The 23,605-nt window shown below is 47.9% G+C and overlaps 1 protein-coding gene across 3 annotated transcripts in view; it reads left to right on the top strand.

Annotated features, from left to right (window-relative positions):
- The first annotated feature begins 4,484 nt into the window (after nucleotides 1-4,484).
- Nucleotides 4,485-23,605, top strand: part of PDLIM1 (PDZ and LIM domain 1) — a 42,435-nt gene continuing 23,314 nt past the window's right edge. The window contains exons 1-2 of one of the 3 annotated variants that reach the window (XM_028728947.2): nucleotides 4,485-4,687; nucleotides 16,941-17,092. In XM_028728947.2, the coding sequence (XP_028584780.2) occupies nucleotides 4,589-4,687; nucleotides 16,941-17,092 (251 nt within the window). In that variant the 5' untranslated portion in view covers nucleotides 4,485-4,588. The remainder of the gene's footprint in view (nucleotides 4,688-16,940; nucleotides 17,093-23,605) is intronic. The other 2 variants (XM_077930694.1, XM_028728946.2) reach the window with 2 other exon arrangements.

The following is a 23,605-nucleotide window of genomic DNA, read 5'->3' as shown; positions in this document are numbered from 1 at the left end:
CTGTTCTCATCCTGAAGTAAAGTTCTTAACCTGAAGCACTATTTATGGGTTAGCGGAATGTGTAACCCGAAGCGTATGTAACCTGAAGCGTATGTAACCCGAGGTACCACTGTATAAGGGGCTCCTGGATTATTTGCCCTTCCCTTGAATATGAATGCTGGTGAAGGCTTTCTGACCTGGAATCACAGAATTGAAGAGTTGAAAGGGACCCCTAGAGTCATCTAGCCCAACCCTTGCAATCCGATTATTTGACATGCATGATTCAGGATGGCACAGCAAGTACCACCACTTCTGTGGATGGAACCATAGTTTCTCCCCGTCCCTCATATTTACAGCCCACCTCCCCCCCTAAGAATTCATTGTTCCCTTCCTCCTCATTTAATCCTCACAACCCTGTGAGGTAAGTTAGGCCGACAAGGTCACCCAGTGAGCTTCATGGCCAATTGAGGATTTGAACCCTGGTCCCCCAGGTCTTAGTCCGACACCCTAACCACTACACCACCCTGGCTCTTCCTACAAGACTTTGAAATGGATCCCTGTCCTACTTCCCCTCCAGCCATGCCCTGAGATTGCCAGGCACCACCCTATCCGATTGCCTGTCAAAAGAGCTTTCCCTGCAACCAGTATTAACCTAGAATCCAATGCCTTTTTGATTTCTGGTGACAGCCTGCCACCTACTGGTGATTCCTCTTCTTTGCCCAAGAAAACCGAGGCGTAGATCGCTTGTTACTACATTGGTACCTCAAACCTATCCATTCTGAAGGAAATCAGCCCTGGGTGCTCACTGGAAGGACAGATCCTGAAGCTGAGACTCCAATACTTTGGCCACCTCATGAGAAGAAAAGACTCCCTGGAAAAGACCCTGATGTTGGGAAAGATGGAGGGCACAAGGAGAAGGGGACGACAGAGGACGAGATGGCTGGACAGTGTTCTTGAAGCTACCAGCATGAGTCTGACCAAATTGCGGGAGGCAGTGGAAGACAGGAGTGCCTGGCGTGCTCTGGTCCATGGGGTCACGAAGAGTCGGACACAACTAAACGACTAAACAACAACAACCTCAGGTTAAGAACTTAATTCGTACTGGAGGTCCGTTCTTAACCTGAAACTGTTCTTAACCTTAGGTATCACTTTAGCTAATGGGGCCTTGCACTGCTGACGCCGCACGATTTCTGGTCTCATCCTGAAGTAAAGTTCTTAACCCAAGGTACTATTTCTGGGTTAGCGGAGTCTGTAACCTGAAGTGTCCGTAACCCGAGGTACCACTGTACTGTATGTTGGTCTCAACTGCAGTGAGGCCCTTTGTCCTTACCTCTCCAGCTGGAAGAGTAGTATGATGTTTATCTCTCACTCCGGTCTTAAGTTGAGAGTCCTGAGGAAGTGTGTTTATCGGAGGAGGTGGCTTGCCCCCCCCTTTTTAGGGGTTTATAGGTTATAACTAAGGGACGTGGGTGGCACTGTGGGTTAAACCACAGAGCCTAGGGTGTGCCAATCAGAAGGCTGGCGGTTCGAATCCCCGCAACAGGGTGAGCTCCCGTTGCTCGGTCCCTGCTCCTGCCAACCTAGCAGTTCAAAAGCACATCAAAGTGCGAGTAGATAAATAGGTACCGCTCCAGCGGGAAGATAAACGGTGTTTCCGTGTGCTGCTCTGGTTCTCCAGAAGCGGCTTAGTCATGCTGGCCACATGACCAGTACACCGGCTCCCTCGGCCAATAAAGCGAGATGAGCGCCACAACCCCAGAGTCGGTCACGACTGGACCTAATGGTCAGGGGTCCCTTTACCTTTACTTAGGTCATAACTAGCACCTTGAATTGTTTCAAATGCTCCCTATAACAATGGAGGTCCCAAATATCTGAAAGACCACCAATTTAGGAGCTCCCTAAATTGTGCACCTACTTCCACACGCAGTTGCATTTGGTTTTACTTGTGAACATGTTTTAAATTTAAGCAGGACAGCCTGGAGATTTGAGTTGGCAAGATCTGAAAATGAAAGGGACAGGTTTGGATTACAGTGGTACCTTGGTTCTCGAATTTAATCCATTTGGGGAGTCCGTTCAACTCCCAAAACGGTTCGAAAACGAAGGCGTGGTTTCCGAGTGGCTGCAGGAGCTTCCTGCACTCAATTGGAAGCCATGGAAGCCGAATCGGATGTTCAGCTTCCAAAAAACGTTTGTAAACCAGAACACTCACTTCTGGGTTTGCGGCGTTTGGGAGCCGATTTGTTCGGGAACCAAGCCGTTTGACAACCAGGGTACTGCTTTTTGGCACTGTTTGGTTTTTACAGCGGGACCTCTACAGAGCAGGGTTGCTTGAATGTCTCGCCATAACTTGTAATCACCAGAGTAGATAAGCTGCCCAAATACTACTTGCTGAAAGGGTCCACTTACCCTGCTTTGCCTGAAACTTCTGTAGGCCATGGACCTCTCTGTGTGGCGATTGCAAAAGTCAAAATAAGATAACGGCCTGCCGAAATTGAGGTGTGAATCTGTCAGGAATCTGTATCGAGGGTGTATTCCATTTATGTGAACGCCAAGGAGGCACTTGGTTTGTCTGCAGAACAAACCTCTCACAAATATTCAGGTAGGTAGCCGTGTTGGTCTGACGCAGTAGAAACATATAAAAATAATAAAAAAAATGTCCAGTAGCACCTTACGAGACCAACTAAGTTTGTTCTTGGTATGATATTCTGTGTGCATGCACACTTCTTCAGATACACTGAAGCAGAAGTCACCAGACCTTTTTGAAAAGGTTTATTTTCCCCTCCAAATTTTTTTATTGGTTTTCACAATATTATAAACAAACAAACACACACACACACACACACACACACACAAGACAAACAAACATAAACATAAATCATAGCCTTATTGAAAATTACAGTTATTAACTTTGTTAAGCGACTTCCTCGCTTCCCCTTGGTTGAATTTCATTGCATGTCCTTTTAACGGTTTTCCAAATCCCAATTTTTATGAAATTTAACTTAAACATTAACATCCTTAAATCTTCACCTTATAGAATTAAACATATTAATTCATCACTTAACATAAATAAAGTCCTAAGCCCATTAAGTATCTGCAAGCTATTTCCAGTTAGTTTAACTTAACAAATTTAACTAAATAATCATTAAATTTATTCCATTCTTCGATATTCCTCCTCCTTCTGGTCGCGGACTCTTCCGGTTAGGTTGGCCAGCTCCGAAAAATCTATCATCTTCATCTGCCGTTCTTCTATTCTTGGTAATTTTTGAAAAGGTTTAAACCTAAAGTTCTAAACCTTTTAGACCTAAAGGTCCAAACCTTTTTGAAACCTTTTAGGTCTGGTTAGTGACTTTTGTTTTTTTAAATATATATTTCTCTCACAAATATGTTCAACTTAGGTTTACTTCACAGTAGTGGGTCCAATTTAATGAGCTCTGGGACAATGGAGTGTGCCTTCCGGGGTGAAGCCAAACCACTGGAGATTACAGCGCGGACTGTGGCTGCAGAGAACTACTGCCTCCTGTGTTGTTTTTACTTCATTAGCAGCGCGGAAGTGACTTCTCCAGTGCAGTGTGTATGGAGGTCTGGACTGCTCAGACCACAAGACTTCCTTCTTGGCCTGAGGTGGTCCAAAGGAAAGCAGACATGGGCGTAGCCAGGATTTATTTTAGGAGGGCAGGCTTGGGGGGCGCACAACTGAGTTATCGAGAGCCAGTGTGGTGTAGTGGTTAAGAGCGGTAGTCTCGTAATCTGGGGAACTGGGTTCGCGTCTCCGCTCCTCCACATGCAGCTGCTGGGTGACCTTGGGCCAGTCACACTTCTTTGAAGTCTCTCAGCCCCACTCACCTCACAGAGTGTTTCTTGTGGGGGAGGAAGGGAAAGGAGAATGTTAGCCGCTTTGAGACTCCTTAAAAGGGAGTGAAAGGCGGGATATCAAATCCAAACTCCTCTTCTTCTTCTGTGATGCAATTGGTCAGTTAAGAATTTCTACTTATTTACGGTATTTGATTTGGGGTGGGGGGCAGCTGTCCCGCTGGCTACGCCCATGAAAGCAGAACAATACCGTTTGGCACCACCTGGGCTGCAGGCGTTGCAGTCACTTCCCTCTGCTGCACGTGTTCCTCATGAGCTGATGAACATGCTCAGAAGCACCCTTGTGCCGCAACCCCATGATTGCTAGTGCCAAAATTCCCAGCTCCCAGCTTGGCTGCGTGGCCACAGGTTGTCTCCAACACAGCTTGCGCGTAATTGCGCGCAATTGCTTCCACGTGCGTTCATCCTGGAACCAAGCGCGCGCATCCAAACGATCCGGGCGCGGGGAAAAGTTGCTTGCCGGCTGGAAAGGGCGCGGCTTTCGGATCGGACTCCTTTGTTCCTTTGGCGAGGTGGCATCAGGTAAGGTGACGCCGGGCACGCGCAAAAAAGAACCCTTGTCTGCGCTCCTCCCCGCGGCGCGTCCCGGGGCGGAGTCAGTCAGTCCAGGCCGGGCAGGGAGTAGCTCCTTCCCCGCTCGGCGCCTGCTCAGGGCCCGCCCGAGTCCCCGCCCCGGGGTGGGGCGGAGCAGCCTAGCCCCGCCGCGCCGGCTGGATCGCGCAGCCTGCGGCGAAGCACCATGAGCAAGACCCACCGCATAGTCCTCCAGGGGCCGGCGCCCTGGGGTTTCCGCCTAGTGGGGGGCAAAGACTTCGAGCAGCCGCTCACCATCTCCAGGGTAAGCGGGGAGCCCCGAAACTTCCGGGAGAAACCTGGATTGGGATTGGAGCGGGAGGAAGAGAGCGCCTCTGAACATGTGCAGAACGCCCTGTGTCGCCAACTGCAACTCCCGCGCCTCGAGCCGGATCCTTTGGGTCCCCATCCCCTCGCTTTTTAGGGAAGGACGTTCCAGTTCTGAGACGGGCTTGAATCTGAGCTCTTCTGAATCTTCAGCAGGGGTCTCGGGTTGGGGGACCCAAGGAGAGAAATCCGGGATCGGGGCCGGGATCCGCCGGCCAAGGGGCGCTGGGAAGCCGGCCGGCAGCAGCCCTTCCCCGGCCCTTTCTCCTTGGCAGCTGGTGCTCAGAGGCGCGCGGTGGTGCCCGTGAGTCTGGAGGTGTCGATTAGCTATCCGTTGATAAAATCGCGAGGAATGCTCCCAGCTCCTTGGAATTTCCTGGGATTTTGTCTAATCCCCTTTCAAATCAATTGCAGATATCGGGCTGATGATCCGAGGCGTGTTAGCACTTGGAAGGGTGAAAGCAAATGCCAAAAGTAAAAGCTAGGAGGTGATGCGTCCACATGGGTGGTTAAAAAACCCAACATCCTGTATTTTCCCAAATTTTTGCAGCCTGCATGTTACAGATCACCATGGTATTTGAAATAAACTGACAGTTTTCTGCCCTTAAATGGGGACCGAACTTTTTGTTGTTGCGGTGACTGCTTCCTTCAGCTTCGACGGAGCGCTGTTTCTACTTGCCTGATAGATTGCCAAAGTTGGAGGAAGGAGGAAAGCTCTGAGAGGTGCCGCACCTACTTGAGACCTGGGGAGTGGCTGGTGCTGCAGTAACAGCTGCTTGGTTGTGCCCAGGTGGGGGCTAATCTCTGTCTCTAGGGTTGAAAGAACTCCCCCCCCCCCAAAGGTATCAACTAGCACTGTTGACAAAGTATTTGTCATTGTCTGAATATTCCTGCCTGCACGTTTTCGTTAGGGTGATGACCAGGAATCTTACCAAATGCACTCGCTGTAAATACTTCATCCATCCTTCTAGTAGGAAAAATGTATATTTCTGACTGTTCTTCGCACCCCCCTCTGCCACCTTTATTGACTGATAATAAAAGCAATTAGCTTTTTCAAAAACTCCAGTCCCTTGGTATTCACAGATTTAGGGTGGCCTAAGCTAATCCATTCTAGCATTCAATTTTTTGCATGACAGTCATATTCCAGGAATACCCACTGGAATTGATGGATTTAAGTTACAGTGGTACCTCGCAAGACAAATGCCTCGCAAGACAAAAAACTCGCAAGACGAAAGGGTTTTTGGTTTTTTGAGTTGCTTCGCAAGACGATTTTCCCTATGGGCTTGCTTCGCAAGACGAAAACGTCTTGCAAGTTTGTTTCCTTTTTCTTAACACCGTTAATACAGTTGCGACTTCGAGGAGCAACTCATAGCACGCGGTGTGGTAGCCTTTTTTGAGGTTTTTGAAGACTTTGGTGATTTTTGAAGCTTTCCCAAAACTTTTCCGAAACCGTGCTTCGCAAGACGAAAAAATCGCAAGACGAAAAAACTCACGGAACGAATTAATTTAGTCTTGCGAGGCACCACTGTACTTAATTCCATTGATTTCTTTATTCTGCTCTGAGTATGATGTAACACTGGATATCACCATCTGAAAATGATTTATTTTTTTGGGGGGGGGGATTACAGTTAAAAGACACGTCCTGTGACACCTTAAAGAAACTTACAATGATGTATTGTGCCAGAAGTGTCCATGGAGTGACTTGCAAAAGCTTATGCTGCAGTGAATCTCCTAATTTTCTCTGGTTTCTCCCCAGCCCACATTGAATGTAGTTGTCTCATAATGCCTTCAACTGAGCAATGCTTTTGGCACTGTGGGTTAAACCACAGAGCCTAGGACTTGCTGATCAGAAGGTTGGCGGTTCGAATCCCCGTAACAGGGTGAGCTCCCATTGCTCGGTCCCAGCTCCTGCCAACCTAACAGTTTGAAAGCACATCAAAGTGCAAGTAGATAAATAGGTACCACTCCGGCGGGAAGGTAAACGGCATTTCCGTGCGCTGCTCTGGTTCGCCAGAAGCGGCTTAGTCATGCTGGCCACATGACCCGGAAGCTGTCTGCGGACAAACACTGGCTCCCTTGGCCTATAGTGCGAGATGAGTGCCGCAACCCCAGAGTCGGTCATAACTGGACCTAATGGTCAAGGGTCCCTTTACCTTTTTAACCCAAGGAGATACATCAGACAGGGGCGTCTTATCCATAGGGGTGCAGGGTGCCAGGGAAGAGGCGGAGGCTGGATGCAGTGCCTCCTGGCATCAGCTCACTGCCCTTGCCCGCCTCCACCATGCCGCGCCGAAGCAGCGCCGCACTCGGAGCCTCTGCCTGCCGCGGCCACAGCGGCACAAAGTGTCCAGTCTCTGCCTCTTGCCCACCAAAGGAGCCGCCCTCCAGCTGCTGGCCACCTCCTCCAGCCCCGCCGACAGCACCACCCTCCCTAAAAAACTGGGAAATGGCAGGGGGAGCGCCGGAGGGAGCTTTGCACCACGGCGCCAGATATCCTTAAGACAGCTCTGACATCAGACATCGGGAAGCTTATTCTCAGAAAACGATGCCTGCTTTTAGGAATATATCACCATGATTCCGAGTGAGCAGCAGTGCTGTGAGATCTTCCACCAGTTTAAAAGCAGGGTTATTTAAGACTCTGGAAGGGTGAATAGGAGCTCACCTTTCCCTTCTTTCTCTTTCGCAGCCTCAAATAGCCAGAGGCGAAAAGGTTAGTTTCTGCTGCTGAAATTCCAGGCTGCTAGTAGGTTATGGAGCTCTGGGTATGATGTTCAAATAAGGCTATGGGCCCCTGATTCAGATCTTGTGCTCAGGAGCAGCCCAGCTCTCTATCAAAGTCCTTTCAGCAAAACAGGGGTTTTGATTACGGAAAACAAATCCATATTTTTTTCGTTAAGCGCCTAACCACATATTTTCCAAAATGGGATCTGCCGTGGAGTAATTTGCAGGCTCCCTCTAGCAGATTGGTTTCGAAACCATTTTTTCTTAGCAAAGGGAACAAGGAAAAAAGGGTGAACATTTGCTTAGGGAGTTGCTTTTTGTGTGTGTGACACAGTCTACCAATTTCTCTCTGCTAAGATAGAACCCTTATGCTGTTTTTGTGTCTGCTCCCCAGAAATCTACAGGGTTTGTTTTTGTTTTTTAATTGAGAACCCGCACAAACAAGGCTTCTTGTGTTCTGCGTATATTTTCATAAAAGAGGTGGACTATTTTGGTGGGTCACCACACAAAACCTTCCAAATGGGTAGCTGAATGAGTACACAGTTTTCGCCTGGTAAATCTTGGTGCATAGTCCAATTCAGTTATACCTTGGGCTCTGTTTCCCGTCCAAAGAATGGGAATAGGGAGCTGCTATTCTTCCTAGAGGGGACACGGGTGGCGCTGTGGGTAAAAGCCTCAGCACCTAGGGCTTGCCAATCGAAAGGTCGGCGGTTTGAATCCCCGCGGCGGGGTGCGCTCCCGTTGTTCGGTCCCAGCGCCTGCCAACCTAGCAGTTCGAAAGCACTCCCGGGTGCAAGTAGATAAATAGGGACCGCTTACTAGCGGGAAGGTAAACGGCGTCTCCGTGTGCGGCTCTGGCTTGCCAGAGCCACGATGTCACGCTGGCCACGTGACCCGGAAGTGTCTCCAGACAGCGCTGGCTCCCGGCCTATAGAGTGAGATGGGCACACAACCCTAGAGTCTGTCAAGACTGGCCCGTACGGGCAGGGGTACCTTTACCTTTATTCTTCCTAGGTGAAAATAAAATAAAATGACATTGTGGCACAGGAAGGGATGGGGAACCTCCAGCCCATGGGCCAAACTTGGCCCGTGAAGCCATTTTTTGGAAGCCACAACCACCCTTATACCTGACATCAGGTGTGGGGCAGGTAAGGGCAGGGCTTCAAAGGAGTGATCAGGAGCTGAAAGTAAGCTGACATTTGTTTCTTTGCTGGGCTCAAAATGCACACCTTTCTCCTGCTCATGTAGGGCAGCCCCCTTGCTACATCAATTGAGGCTCTAATAATAATAACAATTTATTATTTTTACCCCACCCATCTGGCTGGGTTTCCCCAGCCACTCTGGGCAGCTCCCAACAGAATATTAAAAATACGATAAAACATCAAACATTAAAAACTTCCCTAAACAGGGCTGCCTTCAGATGTCTTCTCAAAGTCAGATACTGTAGTTATTTCCTTGACATCTGATGGGAGGGCGTTCCACAGGGTGGATGCCGCCACTGAGAAGGCCCTCTGCCTGGTTCCCTGTAAGCTCACTTCTTGCAGGGAGGGAACCGCCAAAAGGCCCTCGGAGCTGGACATCATTGTCCGGGCTGAACGATGGGGGTTGGAGACGCTCCTTCACTGCCTTCCTCCATTGCTTCCTGTTCCCCTTTCCTTTTCATAAATCAAAAATATAATAAAACCCTTATATGGAAGAAAGGGAAAGGAGTCACAGGTGGTTCAGAATTCTGCTGGACACAGAAGAGGTTCCGTAGGGCATCTTAGGCTCAAGTGATGCACAACTTCTTGATAGTGATCATAGCTTAAAACCCTGTGAGCCTGGCAGGGAATTATGGGTGAGAGAACCTCCCTCTTCCTCAAACCCATGTCTCTGAATTGGGTTAACAGAATAGCAAGGAATATTTATTTAAAAGAATATCCATTTTGCCCAAGAATAAATATGAATGCCGTCCGTACAAAAGTAAGAGACGCAAGAGCGACAGAGATGCTGAGCTTCTTCCTCTAAAATTAACACTGCCCAATGTTTCTTCAGTCGTCATCTTTGGCGATCACTCGTAGCCGAGTAAGATTGTCTTCCATGAACACGGTCTTAACAGTGAGTCCATAAGTGATTGTGGAGGCCAAATCTGGATCCACATGTCCTTCCACAGTGGGGACTTAGGTTTCCAGGTGGGAGTTGATCATGGTGAGGGTTTGCCAAGCATGCCTTCTTCTTAGCACGTTTCTCCCTTGCGCCCTGAGTTTGAGCATCTTAAAATCCATGACACCTTTGGTAAAGGCTGTTGTCCAACTGGAGCTCTCACAGGCCAGTGTTTCCCAGTTGTCAGTGTTTATACTATATTTTTTTAGACTTGCCTCGAGACAGTCTTTAAACCTCTTTTGTTGATCACCAGCATCACATTTTCCATTTTTAAGTTCAAAATAGAGTACAGTGGTACCTCGGGTTAAGAACTTAATTCGTTCCGGAGGTCTGTTCCTAACCTGAAACTGTTCTTAACCTGAAGCACCACTTTAGCTAATGGGGCCTCCTGCTGCCGTTGCGCCACCGGAGCACGATTTCTGTTCTCATCCTGAAGCAAAGTTTTTAACCCAAGGTAGTATTTCTGGGATAGCAGAATCTGTAACCTGAAGCGTATGTAACCTGAAGCATATGTAACCCGAGGTACCACTGTAGTTGCTTTGGAAGACGATAATCAGGCGTCCGAACAACATGACCAGTCCAACGAACTTGGTGTTGAAGAATCGTTGGAAACAGCTGTGTAGGAAGAGACACGATTGGTGAAACTCGTGAATTTGTAGAACTGTAGGTTGGGAAGTGACCCAAAAGCCCATCTGTTTCAACGCCCCTTCCTCCAGGGGCGGAGGAAGTGGGGCAGTGAGGGTGGATCTCCCCGGTTTCCCTCACTGAGGGGGTGACATTTGGCTCGCCGCCTGCCGGCGACTCCGAAGCCTACCTCAAGCCGTCAGGTTGGGGGGGGGAGCTGCGCCTCTTTGCCAGCAGCATTCGCCCCTTCCCCCTTCGTTTTGACAGCTGGGGGAGGCTTGGGAATCACAGGCGGGTGGCGTGCTGAATGTCCGCCATGGGCGGCTCGCTCCGCTCCCGTGAGTGGCTCTCTCCGTCCCAGGCTGCAGGGTGTGTGCGCCACTCCAGGCACCCGAGTGGCTATCCTGCGCTTGGGAGGGCACCCTCTGCTCCACACACCCCTCGGGAGCGCGGGCATATGCTCTGCCGCTGCCTGCCCCACCTTCCTCAGAAGGACTGCCTCACTCATGGATGGTTTTTTGAGCCACCCTGATTTTGTTATCACTTGAATGTGTAATCTTTATTGTTTCCGAGCACAATTCAAAGTGTTGGTGCTGACCTTTAAAGCCCTAAATGGCCTCTGTCCGGTATATCTGAAGGAGCGTCTCCACCCCCATCGTTCAGGCCGGACACTGAGATCCAGCGCCGAGGGCCTTCTGGCGGTTCCCTCACTGCGAGAAGCCAAGTTACAGGGAACCAGGCAGAGGGCCTTCTCGGTGGTGGCTCCCACCCTGTGCAACGTCCTCCCACCAGATGTCAAAGAGAACAACAACTACCAGACTTTTGGAAGACATCTGAAGGCAGCCCTGTTTAGGAAAGCTTTTAATGTTTGATGCGTTACTGTATTTTAATTTTTTGTTGGAATCCGCCCAGAGTGGCTGGGGAAGCCCGGCCAGATGGTCGGGGTATAAATAATAAATTATTATTACTTCAGCCCAGCTAATGCCAGATCATAGGGAGTTGTTTCTTTCTAGGCATTTAAATCAGGCATAGGCAAACTCGGCCCTCCAGATGTTTTGAGACTACAGTTCTCATCATCCTTGACCACTGGTCCTGTTAGCTAGGGACAGTGGCGTAACGTGGGGGGTGCAGGGGGGGCCGGCCGCACCGGGCGCAACATCTGGGGTTAGGGCAAATCCACGGGTTAGGGGGCGCAAATCCACAGGTTAGGGGGCGCAAATCCACGGGTTAGGGGGCGCAAATTACTTGCCTTGCCCCGGGTGCTGACAACCCACGCTACGCCACTGGCTAGGGATGATGGGAGTTGTAGTCCCAAAACATCTGGAGGCTGAGTCTGGGGGTGCCTGATTTAAATGGATACAGTATGCAAACCGATACAGTGGTACCTTGGGTTAAGTACTTAATTCGTTCTACTTAACCTGAAACTGTTCTTAACCTGAAGCACCACTTTAGCTAATGGGGCCTCCTGCTGCTGCCGTGCCGTTGGAGCACGATTTCTGTTCTCACCCTGAAGCAAAGTTCTTAACCTGAAACACTATTTCTGGGTTAGCGGAGTCTGTAACCTGAAGCGTATGTAACCTGAAGCGTATGTAACCCGAGGTACCACTGTAATGGCTATTTTTGTCCTCTGGCAAACCCTGAAGATGGTAACTGCCTCTATAGAGCAAGTGAGCTCCTTCTATAGCAAATAACCCAAGAGCTCTGTGCCCAGGGTGTTCTCCTGTGTGCTGGGATGGCATGACACTTTTATTTCATTTATTTATTGTTCAGCAGGAAAAAGCCATGCTTGCAGATACCTCTACTACAGCATTTTAAAAGAGCTGGAGGTTAGGAACAGGAAAGCTATTTTCACATGGAGAGTTACTGGAACGGTTTCCAGCCGGCCAAAGGAAACAGTGGGTGCGGCTTGTGAAATAATGGGGAGATGATTTAGTCAAATACTATTCCAGCTTCTGGCACTGACTGCCATTATTGTTTAATTTAGATGTAAAAACAAAATAGTTCTGCCACCTTATCTTGTGCTTATTATAGTCCAGTATACAATACTTGGCGGATAAGACCAGTTTTCACTCTCATTATTCTGTATGCTGGTGGTAACAGTCCTTGTAACGAATGAAAAGAATATTATGAGGGATTTTTGAAGGTATCGTTCATCTGAATTTTAAACTACAGTCGTACCTTGGTTCTCAAACAGAATGTGTTCCGGGAGTCCGTCCAACTCCTGGAACAGTTCGAAAACCAAGGTGTGGCTTCCGATTGGCTGCAGGAGCGTCCTGCAGCCAATCAGAAGCCACGCCGGACATTGGCTTCCGAAAATCGTTCAAAAACTGGAACACTCACTTCCGGGTTTCGAGCGTTCGGGAGCAGATTTGTTCAGGAGCCAAGGCGTTTGAGATCTAAGGCACGACTGTACAGTGGTACCTCAGGTTAAGTACTTAATTCATTCCGGAAGTACGTTCTTAACCTGAAACTGTTCTTAACCTGAAGCACCACTGTAGCTAATGGGGCCTCCCACTGCTGCCGCACCGCCACTTAACAATTTCTATTCTCATCCTGAAGCAAAGTTCTTAACCCAAGGTACTATTTCTGGGTTAGCGGCGTCTGTAACCTGAAGCGTATGTAACCTGAAGGATATGTAACCTGAGGTACCACTGTATTTATTATGGTTAAAACACAGATTATGCTTGTTTTGGGGAAATCAGTGACAACGAAACTGAATTAGAAGTATGATTTTGGTCATCTAAGTTAAGCGGTTTACTATTAGCATCTGTTTATCTTGGGAGACAATGGAGATGATTCAACCTTTGGGGTTGAAGGCAAACCACTGGAGAGTTACAGCGCCTGCTATAGCTGTAGAGACCAATATGGGAGAGACATGTTTTGTTGCAGCCGGGGCAGACGAAGGCGTCTTCTTTTGCCGCTGCAAATGCACCACAGAGTTTCTTCTCTGTGCTCCTTCCAGCGGCCATTCCTCCTCTGGTCACTGCTGTAGATGCACAACCTGACTGTCTGTCTGCAGCCACTGCGGTCGTCTGCGAGGGATTCCCACATACAGGGTTAATGTTGCCAGCATCCATGTCATGTTGGCAGACATGTTTGTAACACAGAGTTGGTCTGCCATCGGGCTTGGGGCCTGAAGGCAACTCCGCATCAAGCACATCTAATAATAATAATAATAATAATAATAATAATAATAATAATAATTTATTATTTATACCCCGCCTATCTGGCTGGGTTTCCCCTGCCACTATGGGCGGCTTCCAAAAAAATATTAAAATACTATAATACATCAAACATTAAAAGCTTCCCTAAACAGGGCTGCCTTCAGACGTCTTCCAAAAGTCTGGTAGTTGTTGTTCTCTTTGACATCTGAAGGGAGGGCGTTCCACAGGGCGGGTGCCACTACCAAGAAGGCCCTCTGCCTGGTTCCCTGTAACTTGGCTTCTCGCAGCGAGGGAACCACCAGAAGGCCCTCGGTGCTGGACCTCAGTGCCCTCCTTTTGGAGGAAAAATCTCTCTAAAAATAGTTTTCTATTTAAGTTACATTATAGTCCAAAGGCTATTCATCGGGAAATAAGGATTTGTTTTAAGTTTTTCATGTGTGCTAAAACTCAGTCTAAGTTAAAAATACAAAAACACAAAATGTTTAACCACATCAGTTAACATACATGGATACATATGCTACAATGTTATTGCTTTAGTTATATAAATTGTTCAAATTGTTATTAAGAAAATGATTATTTTTCTCCTTCCAATAAAGTACAGCAGAAAAGTTATCCAAATATAAACAGTTCACTTATTAAACATCACAATAACTTCATAATTATCGGTCTATGTATTTCTAATAGTATAACCAAATCAGTTATACTATTATCAGTATTACTATTAACAGTTATCAGTTATCAGTGGGACGCGGGTGGCGCTGTGGGTAAAAGCCTCAGCGCCTAGGGCTTGCCGATCGAAAGGTCGGCGGTTCGAATCCCCGCGGCGGGGTGCACTCCCGTTGTTCAGTCCCAGCGCCTGCCAACCTAGCAGTTCGAAAGCACTCCTGGGTGCAAGTAGATAAATAGGGACCGCTTACCAGCGGGAAGGTAAACGGTGTTCCGTGTGCTGCGCTGGCTTGCCAGATGCAGCTTGTCACGCTGGCCACGTGACCCGGAAGTGTCTGCGGACAGCGCTGGCCCCCGGCCTCTTGAGTGAGATGGGCGCACAACCCTAGAGTCTGTCAAGACTGGCCCGTACGGGCAGGGGTACCTTTACCTTTACCTTTAACCAAATCAGTAATTTTTGATAGAACTGTGAAAACTACTCTGAAAATTTATTATTCCAAAAATGAAACCTTCCTCTGGTTGTAAATATTAAGATTATACCAGCAAGAATAAGTCTTTCTGTAAAAAAAAAATTTAAATCTAGTCTTACTGACTAGTGATTTAAATCAATTTGATTTAAATCATATCCACCCTGCTCCCCATAAAGCACATCTCATCTTCACCAGTTCAGGAACCTTTCAAGTGCACATGGAGACAACTAGAGAAAACGTTGGCCAGACAATTAAAGAAGTGATCAGGTGTTATTTCGGTAAAAGAAGAAGGTGAATTAATTCTAGTGGGTCATCTCTATGGAACACTGCTTTGGGGTAATAATGGATCTGCATCTGAGGATGACAGTTTATGCCACCCAATGACTTTGCTTTGAATGAAATAATGGGCATCTTTTTCAGTGATAACAATAAATCTGTATCTCATGTTGGAAACTGGAGTGTGGCAAAGTTTTATGGCTCCTAGAACCCCTCTGGGACGCGGTGGCGCTGTGGGTTAAACCACAGAGCCTAGGATTTGCAGATCAGAAGGTCGGCGGTTCAAATCCCTGCAACGGAGTGAGCTCCCGTTGCTCGGTCCCTGCTCCTGCCAACCTAGCAGTTTAAAAGCACCTTAAAGTTCAAGTAGATAAATAGGTACCGCTCTGGCGAGAAGGTAAACGGCGTTTCCGTGCGCTGCTCTGGTTCGCTAGAAGCAGCTTAGTCATGCTGGCCACATGACCTCCGGAAGCTGTACGCCGGCTCCCTCGGCCAATAAATCGAGATGAGCGCCGTAACCCCAGAGTTGGTCACGACTGGACCTAATGGTCAGGGGTCCCTTTACCTTTACTTTTAGAAACCCTCTGGTTTCAGCAGACACAGCTCAGAAACGTGAACCCCCTTCACACTACATTTAAATACTACTTTTCTTTTTAAGTTTCTACCCTCGTGAAAAGTACTGAAGGCCAAGATGGCCAGAATTCACAGGAGCCAGAAACACTCAACATTTCTGTGCCCTGTTTTGTGTTCTAAATGTTTGGATCTCTTTTGTTAGGAATGGCAAACTGGTATGCAATAGTTCAGAGATGGCTCATTGCGAATGAATGTGCTTTTCCTAACCACGGACTCCCACTCATTCTATCATTCCATTGTGAAAGCCAAAGCTAGGGGAAACTAAAAAGTGAGCCGGTTGATTGATGGGTTTTCGTTTTTCCTTTAGTCCAGTTTTATGTTGCTGTTTGTTTTCCGCCACTGGTGAGTAGATGAGGGTTGTGTCTGCGCTGCTAGGTCTTCCTGTTAACTGCTTTGTTGTTTGCAAAGAAATTCCTTTAGATAGTATCCTTGATGGAGGCAGATAGGAGAGAAGGAGAGAATTGTAGAGTTGTAAGGGGGCCCCTAAGGGACACGGGTGGCTCTGTGGGTTAAACCACAGAACCTAGGACTTGCCGATCAGAAGGTCGGCGGTTCGAATCCCCACTACGGGGTGAGCTCCCGTTGCTCGGTCCCTGCTCCTGCCACTAATAATAATAATAATAATAATAATAATAATTTATTATTTATACCCCGCACATCTGGCTGGGCTTCCCCAGTCACTCTGGGCGGCTTCCAAAAGAATATTAAAATACTGTGATACATCAAACATTAAAAGCTTCCCTAAACAGGGCTGCCTTCAGATGTCTTCTAAAAGTCTGGTAGTTGTTGTTCTCTTTGACATCTGGTGGGAGGGCATTCCACAGGGCGGGCGCCACTACCGAGAAGGCCCTCTGCCTGGTTCCCTGTAACTTGGCTTCTCGCAGTGAGGGAACCGCCAGAAGACCCTCAGTGCTGGACTTAGCAGTTCGAAAGCACGTCAAAGTGTAAGCTCACTCTGCTGTGGGGATTCGAACCGCCGACCTTCTGATCAGCAAGCCCAACAAGCGGTCATTAGTACTTGTCGTATGGTTTTTGGACCATGGTTTGCCTGGGAGAGCTCTGGGTTAGGATGACACGCTAAGCCAAGCATTTAAGCCCAAATCTTGGTGCAGTGCAGCAGCAGAATTAGGAGCAAAGCGCCTCTGATCCCTCTGGGAACTCAAAGGTTCAGAGTTTGTTAATATGCATAAAGTCACCGTTTTTGTAGAATGGTGTGTGAAACAAGACAGTATCTCATTGATCCTTTACAATAACCCCATAAGGTAGACCAGTAAAATTAGCACTGTACTACAGAGGCCTAAGAGTGATTCATTTACAGTTTTTATGTTTGTGCCTTTCAATAAAATATTCAAAGGCATTCTGCTAGTTTCTTTGTAGCCAACTCCCAGTTCCTCTTGTGAAACAGGCCAGGACCAGTATACAGAGAACAGCCTGGGGCCTTGAGTTTTGCTTTGGTGACAATTTCTGTTTATCTTTTTTTTCCTCCTTCTTGCAGGTAACCCCTGGTAGCAAAGCTGCAGCTGCCAATTTATGCATTGGAGATGTTATCATGTCCATTGATGGGGAAGATACAGAAAGCATGACTCACCTGGAAGCACAGAACAAAATCAAGGGCTGCATAGATGAAATAATTCTGACCGTGGGCAGGTAAAGTAGCAGTTGGATTGGAGGAATGAAATCTGCCTGGCTCAAGTATCCAAAGAGCACATATCACAGCTATGGTTGGTTTACTGTAGGAGGAAAAATATGAATCCCTGTGACCCAGGGCTAAACTCACTCTCCAGCAGGAAAGAGCTCCCAGTAGCAGAGTTTAAACTCACAAAGGTGTTAGGAATGTAAGTTGTTAGACCCTTTTATCCCATTTAGTTGCATACAGCACTCCTCTCTTTCTGCCCCTCTTGCAATGAACAAAGCACACACTGTTAAGTAAGTTTAAAATGCTTTACTTACAAAACATTCCAAAGGTCAGATTCATGCATTTATCCAAGCAGCGGCAAGGAGAGCACAGGTAGAAAATACAGCAAGATAGCTTCAAACACATGCTCTAAGCTTGGAGTTTGCTTAGGCATGTCTTCCTTTGGTCAGTTACATGGCGCGGAGAGAGTGAGAACAGGAAGAGAAGACTTCACTTCATCTCTCATCAGAGAAGAGAGATCATGGCCAAGCTGAGTCTAGGAAACTAGCTCTTTTGTTTTAACCCTTTCATGCACTAACTAGCACTCGCACATAGTTCTGTTTGACTGCAATTTCCCACATTTACGAGCTTCAGCTATTCCCTGACAATGATAGCCTGGACACAATCATTCATGCTTCGATTATCTCCTGTTGGATTACTGTGATGTGCTCTACGTAGGGCTGTTTTTGAGGATGACGCAACATTGCAGTGCATGTGGAATGAAGCTGTTTGGCTGGACAGCCGGTTGCGGCCACATTTTACTGGTTCTTAAATAATTTTACTGGCTGCCAGTACATTTCTGGTCTGAATGCAAGGGTTCGCTGATGACTTACAAAGCCCTGGAAGACTCAAATACCTAAATACTTTCCCTGTATAGGCCTCCCAATCTGCTAAGGATACCCTTTTAAGCACCCCACTACTTGCTACACAATGCTGTGACATGTGAGAGGGCCTTTTCAGTGGTGGCACTCTGGCTATGAAATTTGAAACCCTCTGAAATTTGGCTAATGCCTACTCTGGTCTCCTGTTAGAATTGGATGTTTTATTATGGTTTCAGGATATGCTGATAGGAGGCGTTCCATCTGCCTGCCTGTTTTATTGCTATGCCTCATATTCTAATAGAGGTTTCACTATTCCCTGCCACGGATTCTTTGCACAGAGGGTGAGCTAGAATGCTTTGAACAAATAAAGTACATGGCAAGGTGTACATTTCCCCAGCTCTGCGCCTGCTTCCTGCACAACATAGGAAGGTCCGAAAGGGGCCTGTAATCATGTTTGGCTGAATGTTCTTATACAGTGGTACCTCAGGTTAAGTATTTAATTCATTCCCAAAGTCCGTTGTTAACCTGAAACTGTTCTTAACCTGAAGCACCACTTTAGCTAATGGGGCCTCCTGCTGCCACTGCACCGCCAGAGCACAATTTTTGTTCTCATCCTGAATCAAAGTTCTTAACCTGAGGTACTATTTCTGGGTTAGCGGAGTCTGTAACCTGAAGCGTACTTAACCCGAGGTACCACTGTAAAACTCTTTTGGAATTTCTGGCTCGATGCAAGGAGGCTGGGGTTGGTGGGGAGAGAGAGAGTTCATTTCCTCACACCCTTAAAGGTAAAGATAAAGGACCCCTGGATGGTTAAGTCCAGTCAAAGGTGACTATGGGGTTGCGGTGCTCATTTCGCTTTCAGGCCGAGGGAGCCAGCGTTTGTTCACAGACAGCTTTCCACATCATGTGGCCAGCAGGACTAAACCGCTTCTGGTGCAACGGAACACCGTGACGTAAGCCAGAGCACACGGAAACACTGTTTATCTTCCCGTTGCAGTGGTACCTATTTATCTACTTGCACTTTGACGTGCTTTTGAACTGCTAGGTTGGCGGGAGCTAAGATAGAGCGATGGGAGCTCACCCCGTTGTGGGGATTCGAACCGCCGACCTTCCGATTGGCAAGCCCAAGAGGCTCAGTGGTTTAGACCACAGCGCCACTCATGTCATGCACTGCATGCACTACACACTTAGTGCCTGGCTGGGCGAATAAAACCCGCCGGCGGAGAGCCAGCGTGGTGTAGTGGTTAAGAGTGTTGGACTTGTAATCTGGTGAACCGGGTTCGATTCCCCGCTCCTCCACATGCAGCTGCTGGGTGACCTTGGGCTGGTCACACTTCTCTGAAGTCTCTCAGCCCCACTCACCTCACAGAGTGTTTCTTGTGGGGGAGGAAGGGAAAGGAGATTGTTAGCCGCTTTGAGACTCCTTAAGGGGAGTGAAAGGCGGGATATCAAGTCCAAACTCCTCCTCCTCTGCCACCATGCCAGCCAAACCCTTGCTGCCGCTGCCACCGGGCAGGTGTGGGGCACAGAAGGTTCACAGGGCCCAGCCAGCCAACGCAAGCCTTGGCGGCCATTCAGCGGCAAGGCCGGGGCCTGGAGGTCCCCAGCGTCAGGGAGGGCAGGGATCCCAAAACATCCGGCCCCGCCCAGCCCTCCCCACCCTACGCCCCTGGTGTGGGCTGAAATTTGTAATGGACTTTTGTGGTTGCGGCAAAAGCAGCAAGTGTCTGCTGTATCTTCTCATGTCAGGGCTAGGAGTTTCTCAGCAGTTCCTTCTCTCCAGGGGGGAGAGCACTTCTGGTTGGTTCATCATGGACTCTCCTCTTCCTTCCTTCCTTCCTTCCAAAGCCCCTCTCCTCTTCTCCAGCTTCTGTGCCAGCTCCTGCCTGCTGTTTTGCTATCTATTCCTTTCCTGGTAGGAGATTTTTGTGAAGGTTTCATATTCTGCCAGATCAGCTCATAAGAGTTGGGTTCATGGTCCAAGAACGTCTTTCTCCCTTCCCTCCCCTCCTCTTTTTTTTTTTTTTTTTGGAATGGAGATGAGCAATTATTGTGCAAGATTATGCAACTCTTGAGCTAATATATAACCACGAGTAATCAGAAAAACTATTGTGGGATGGGAGGAACTGCAGATACGTTTTTTTTTGCGCGAACTCTTTTAATGTCGTTGTAAATAGTTGCACAACGCTTCTGTTGTTCCTCTCTTCCCTCCCAAAGCTTTGGAACAAACACCACGAATTTCTGTGTCAAAGTTAGTTTTATTGTTGCAGCATCACTTCCAAGAAGTGGAGCTGGCAGCGTATCCTCTTCATTCAATCGCCAGCGGCACAGAAAAGCCGAATTTAAGTCACAAAACTTCTCCAAGAAGTGAAGCAACCACCCAGACAGCTCTTGAGAGAGAAGTATTTTAATCAGGGACCAAAATGTGCTACATAACAAAAGCCTGTGACTAAGGGTCTATTGAGTTAGCTCAGAGGGAGAGCAAAACAAGGAACTCGACTCAAAAAAATAGAGGGAGGTGGATGTACTCCAGGAATGCCACAAATTCTCTTGACTCACTCCAGCCCTGTCATTTTCCTGAGAATTCCCTCGACCCTGAGAAACGTCTGTGTCGTTCAACCTAGTCTGGCACGCTGCGTATGCATGTCTGTCTATATATGGACATTAAAACGGACGGGCTGCTTCTCGAAGGTTTAATTATTATTGATGGCTATTGGCAAAGTGCGTTTGCACTGGAATGTTGTGTATGGGATATTTCAGAGAGCTGGCTTCTTCAGAAGAACGGATGCTAAACTTTAGAGAGCGCCTTTCCCGCAAAATCCAGCCTTTCTTAACCTGTTGCTAGACTACAACTCCCATTATCCCTGACGGCTAGCCCTTCTGTATGTTTAGTTGAATGTCTCCTTGCTATAGACAAGGCCTGCCCTAAAAAAGGCAAAACCTCTCTTGTTTGCTTCTCCTCAAATTATACACCGTATTTTGTTCAATTTCCGCATTGTAGTGTTAACCAGACTTTTCTCTCAGAACTCCATCTGCATACAGGTCCTGGGCTATATATTAATATATCGCTCAGACCTATACATTGGACCCAGGGGGCGATTTCTCACCCTACTGCCCATACAGGAATGATGTCTCTCCCCGGCAGAGTAGCTCCTATGACTTCTTAGCAATGTAAGCATTCCAGTGACTTGCAAAGTTGCCCTTTTTGCTCTGGCGGCCAAAAAGATGAGAAAGAAGCCCCTGGACAATATAGCATTGAACTGGGAGACGCAGAGATCTGGAGACTATGATTTGTGGTGCGGCAAAATCTCTTTGTTGTTGTTTAGTCGTTTAGTCGTGTCCGACTCTTCGTGACCCCATGGACCAGAGGACGCCAGGCACTCCTGTCTTCCACTGCCTCCCGCAGTTTGGTCAAATGCATGCTGGTAGCTTCAAGAACACTGTCCAACCATCTCGTCCTCTGTCCCCTTCTCCTTGTGCCCTCCATCTTTCCCAGCATCAGTGTCTTCTCCAGGGAGTCTTCTCTTCTCATGAGGTGGCCAAAGTACTGGAGCCTCAGCTTCATGACCTGTCCTTCCAGTGAGCACTCAGGGCTGATTTCCTTCAGAATGGATAAAATCTCTTTACGTGTACTTATTTTTGATTCAGATTTGTCATGGCCAATGGCTAGTACAATAAAGTTATTGGGATTGAGAAAACCTGCCCGAACTTGACAGGAGAAAGCAGGGAGAAATACCTTGAGGCAGTCGAGCAACATTCCCCATTCTGTCGCGGAGCATGTCCAAAAACCAGTTGAAACGCAGCCCCTACCTTTCCCAAATCAACATTCACAATGTGGACCAAAAGCACCACCCAGCTCACTGACAGGGTGAAACCAGCATGTTACTTTGGAAACTTGTATTGCATCAGTGTTGGTGGGGATAGTTGGTGCCATGGCCCTGGGCACAAAATGCTGAGGGGACGCAACCGTGCAGGTTCCAGCTTCTACAGGGAGCCCTGCCCCACCAAAGGTGGCAGAGCAACCCGTTGGGGGGGCTGCCACCCTGTTGGTAAAAAGCTAAAAGACCCCTGGACGGTTAATCCAGTCAAAGGCGGCGATGGGGTTGTGGCGCTCATCTTGCTTTCAGGCCGAGGGAGCCGGCGTTTGTCCACAGACAGCTTTCCGGGTCAGCAGGACTAAATCACTTCTGGCGCAACGGGACACCGTGACGTAAGCCAGAGCGCACAGAAACACTGCTTATCTTCCCATTGCAGTGGTACCTATTTATCTACTTGCACTGGCGTGCTTTCGAACTGCGAGGTTGGCAGGAGCTGGGACAGAGCAATGGGGACTCACCCCGTCGCAGGGATTCGAACCGCCAACCTTCTGATTGGCAAGCCCAAGAGGCTCAGTGGTTTAGACCACAGCGCCACGCTGGTGGACCCCCTCTCACGAGAGCCAGTGTGGTGTAGTGGTTAAGAGTGGTAGTCTCATAATCTGGGGAACCGGGTTCGCGTCTCCGCTCCTCCACATGCAGCTGCTGGTTGACCTTGGGCTAGTCACACTTCTTTGAAGTCTCTCAGCCCCACTCACCTCACAGAGTGTTTGTGGTGGGGGAGGAAGGGAAAGGAGAATGTTAGCTGCTTTGGGACTAGTGAAAGGCGGGATATCAAATCCAAACTCCTCTTCTTCTTCTCTCCAGCTCCCATCCTGCCCTGCCTGCCTGACGTCTTATCTGCACTGCTTTAACTCGGAACCCCCAAATCTTGGGTCCCCTCCTCCCCAAACTCCTTCCGTGGTAACTGTATTAAAAGAGGGCAGCCTACTCTCTTGTCATAGAGGACTTTTTGTTTTGAGCAAGCGAAGCATTTTGCCCCAGCTGCTCGCAGGGGACAAAGGGAGCTTATTCTTGCAGTCGTAAGAGTGCAAACATCAGACATTTTGCTTCCTTGTTTGGATAACTTCTAATACAGATGGAAAGCGGAGCCAAGGGCGACGTTGTCCTTTCCATTTTTATCCCCTGAACAAGTCTGCATGGATGCCAGCCTCTGTAAAAAAAAACCCAACACAACCCATCAACTCTGCATCTGTTATTGTGTTCCTTAAATATAAAGGCTGACTTGATTAGAATGCCACAGGCTTTCTCATTCAGAGAAAAATAGCTTTGTAACCACCAAGGAAGCCGGATGCGTCTCTTTATTAGGTTGACCAAATGCAAAGGATGACGGTGAACTTAAGCAACTGTGTGGAAGAGGGAATTTTGGCTAGTGAGCGCTGCATCAGCTGAAATTCCCTCTTCTCATAGTGAATTAGAAATATGACACACCTGTTGTTCCTTGCTTTATCTGATATTCTAAGTTAGTTGCACCACACCTGGCTCTCAGAATTGGTCTAGTCTCTTATTTCTTCAGAAGATTGGATTAAGAAATTGCTGAGACTCCAAGCCTCCTCATCTAATTTTCAAGAGCCAATTATTTTTTTGGAACCGTCACCAGGAAGAAATAAAGAACAGCAAACCTGATCTTCTCAGGTGGGCAAAAAGGTCACAATAATTTTCTCTCGGCAGGTTTTGATGGCAAACTTGCAGGATTCTTGGCCATGTTCAAATTTATATGGCAATTAGCTGAAGCCGGAATACTTTCCCCTCTTCAAACTTTGACCTTCAGTGCCGCTGAAAGCATCTC

The sequence above is a fragment of the Podarcis muralis genome, chromosome 6, assembly GCF_964188315.1.
Source record: "Podarcis muralis chromosome 6, rPodMur119.hap1.1, whole genome shotgun sequence".
Classification (NCBI taxonomy): Eukaryota; Metazoa; Chordata; class Lepidosauria; order Squamata; family Lacertidae; genus Podarcis; species Podarcis muralis.
Note: the sequence above shows the minus strand (reverse complement) of the source record. Positions and strands in the feature narration are given on the sequence as shown.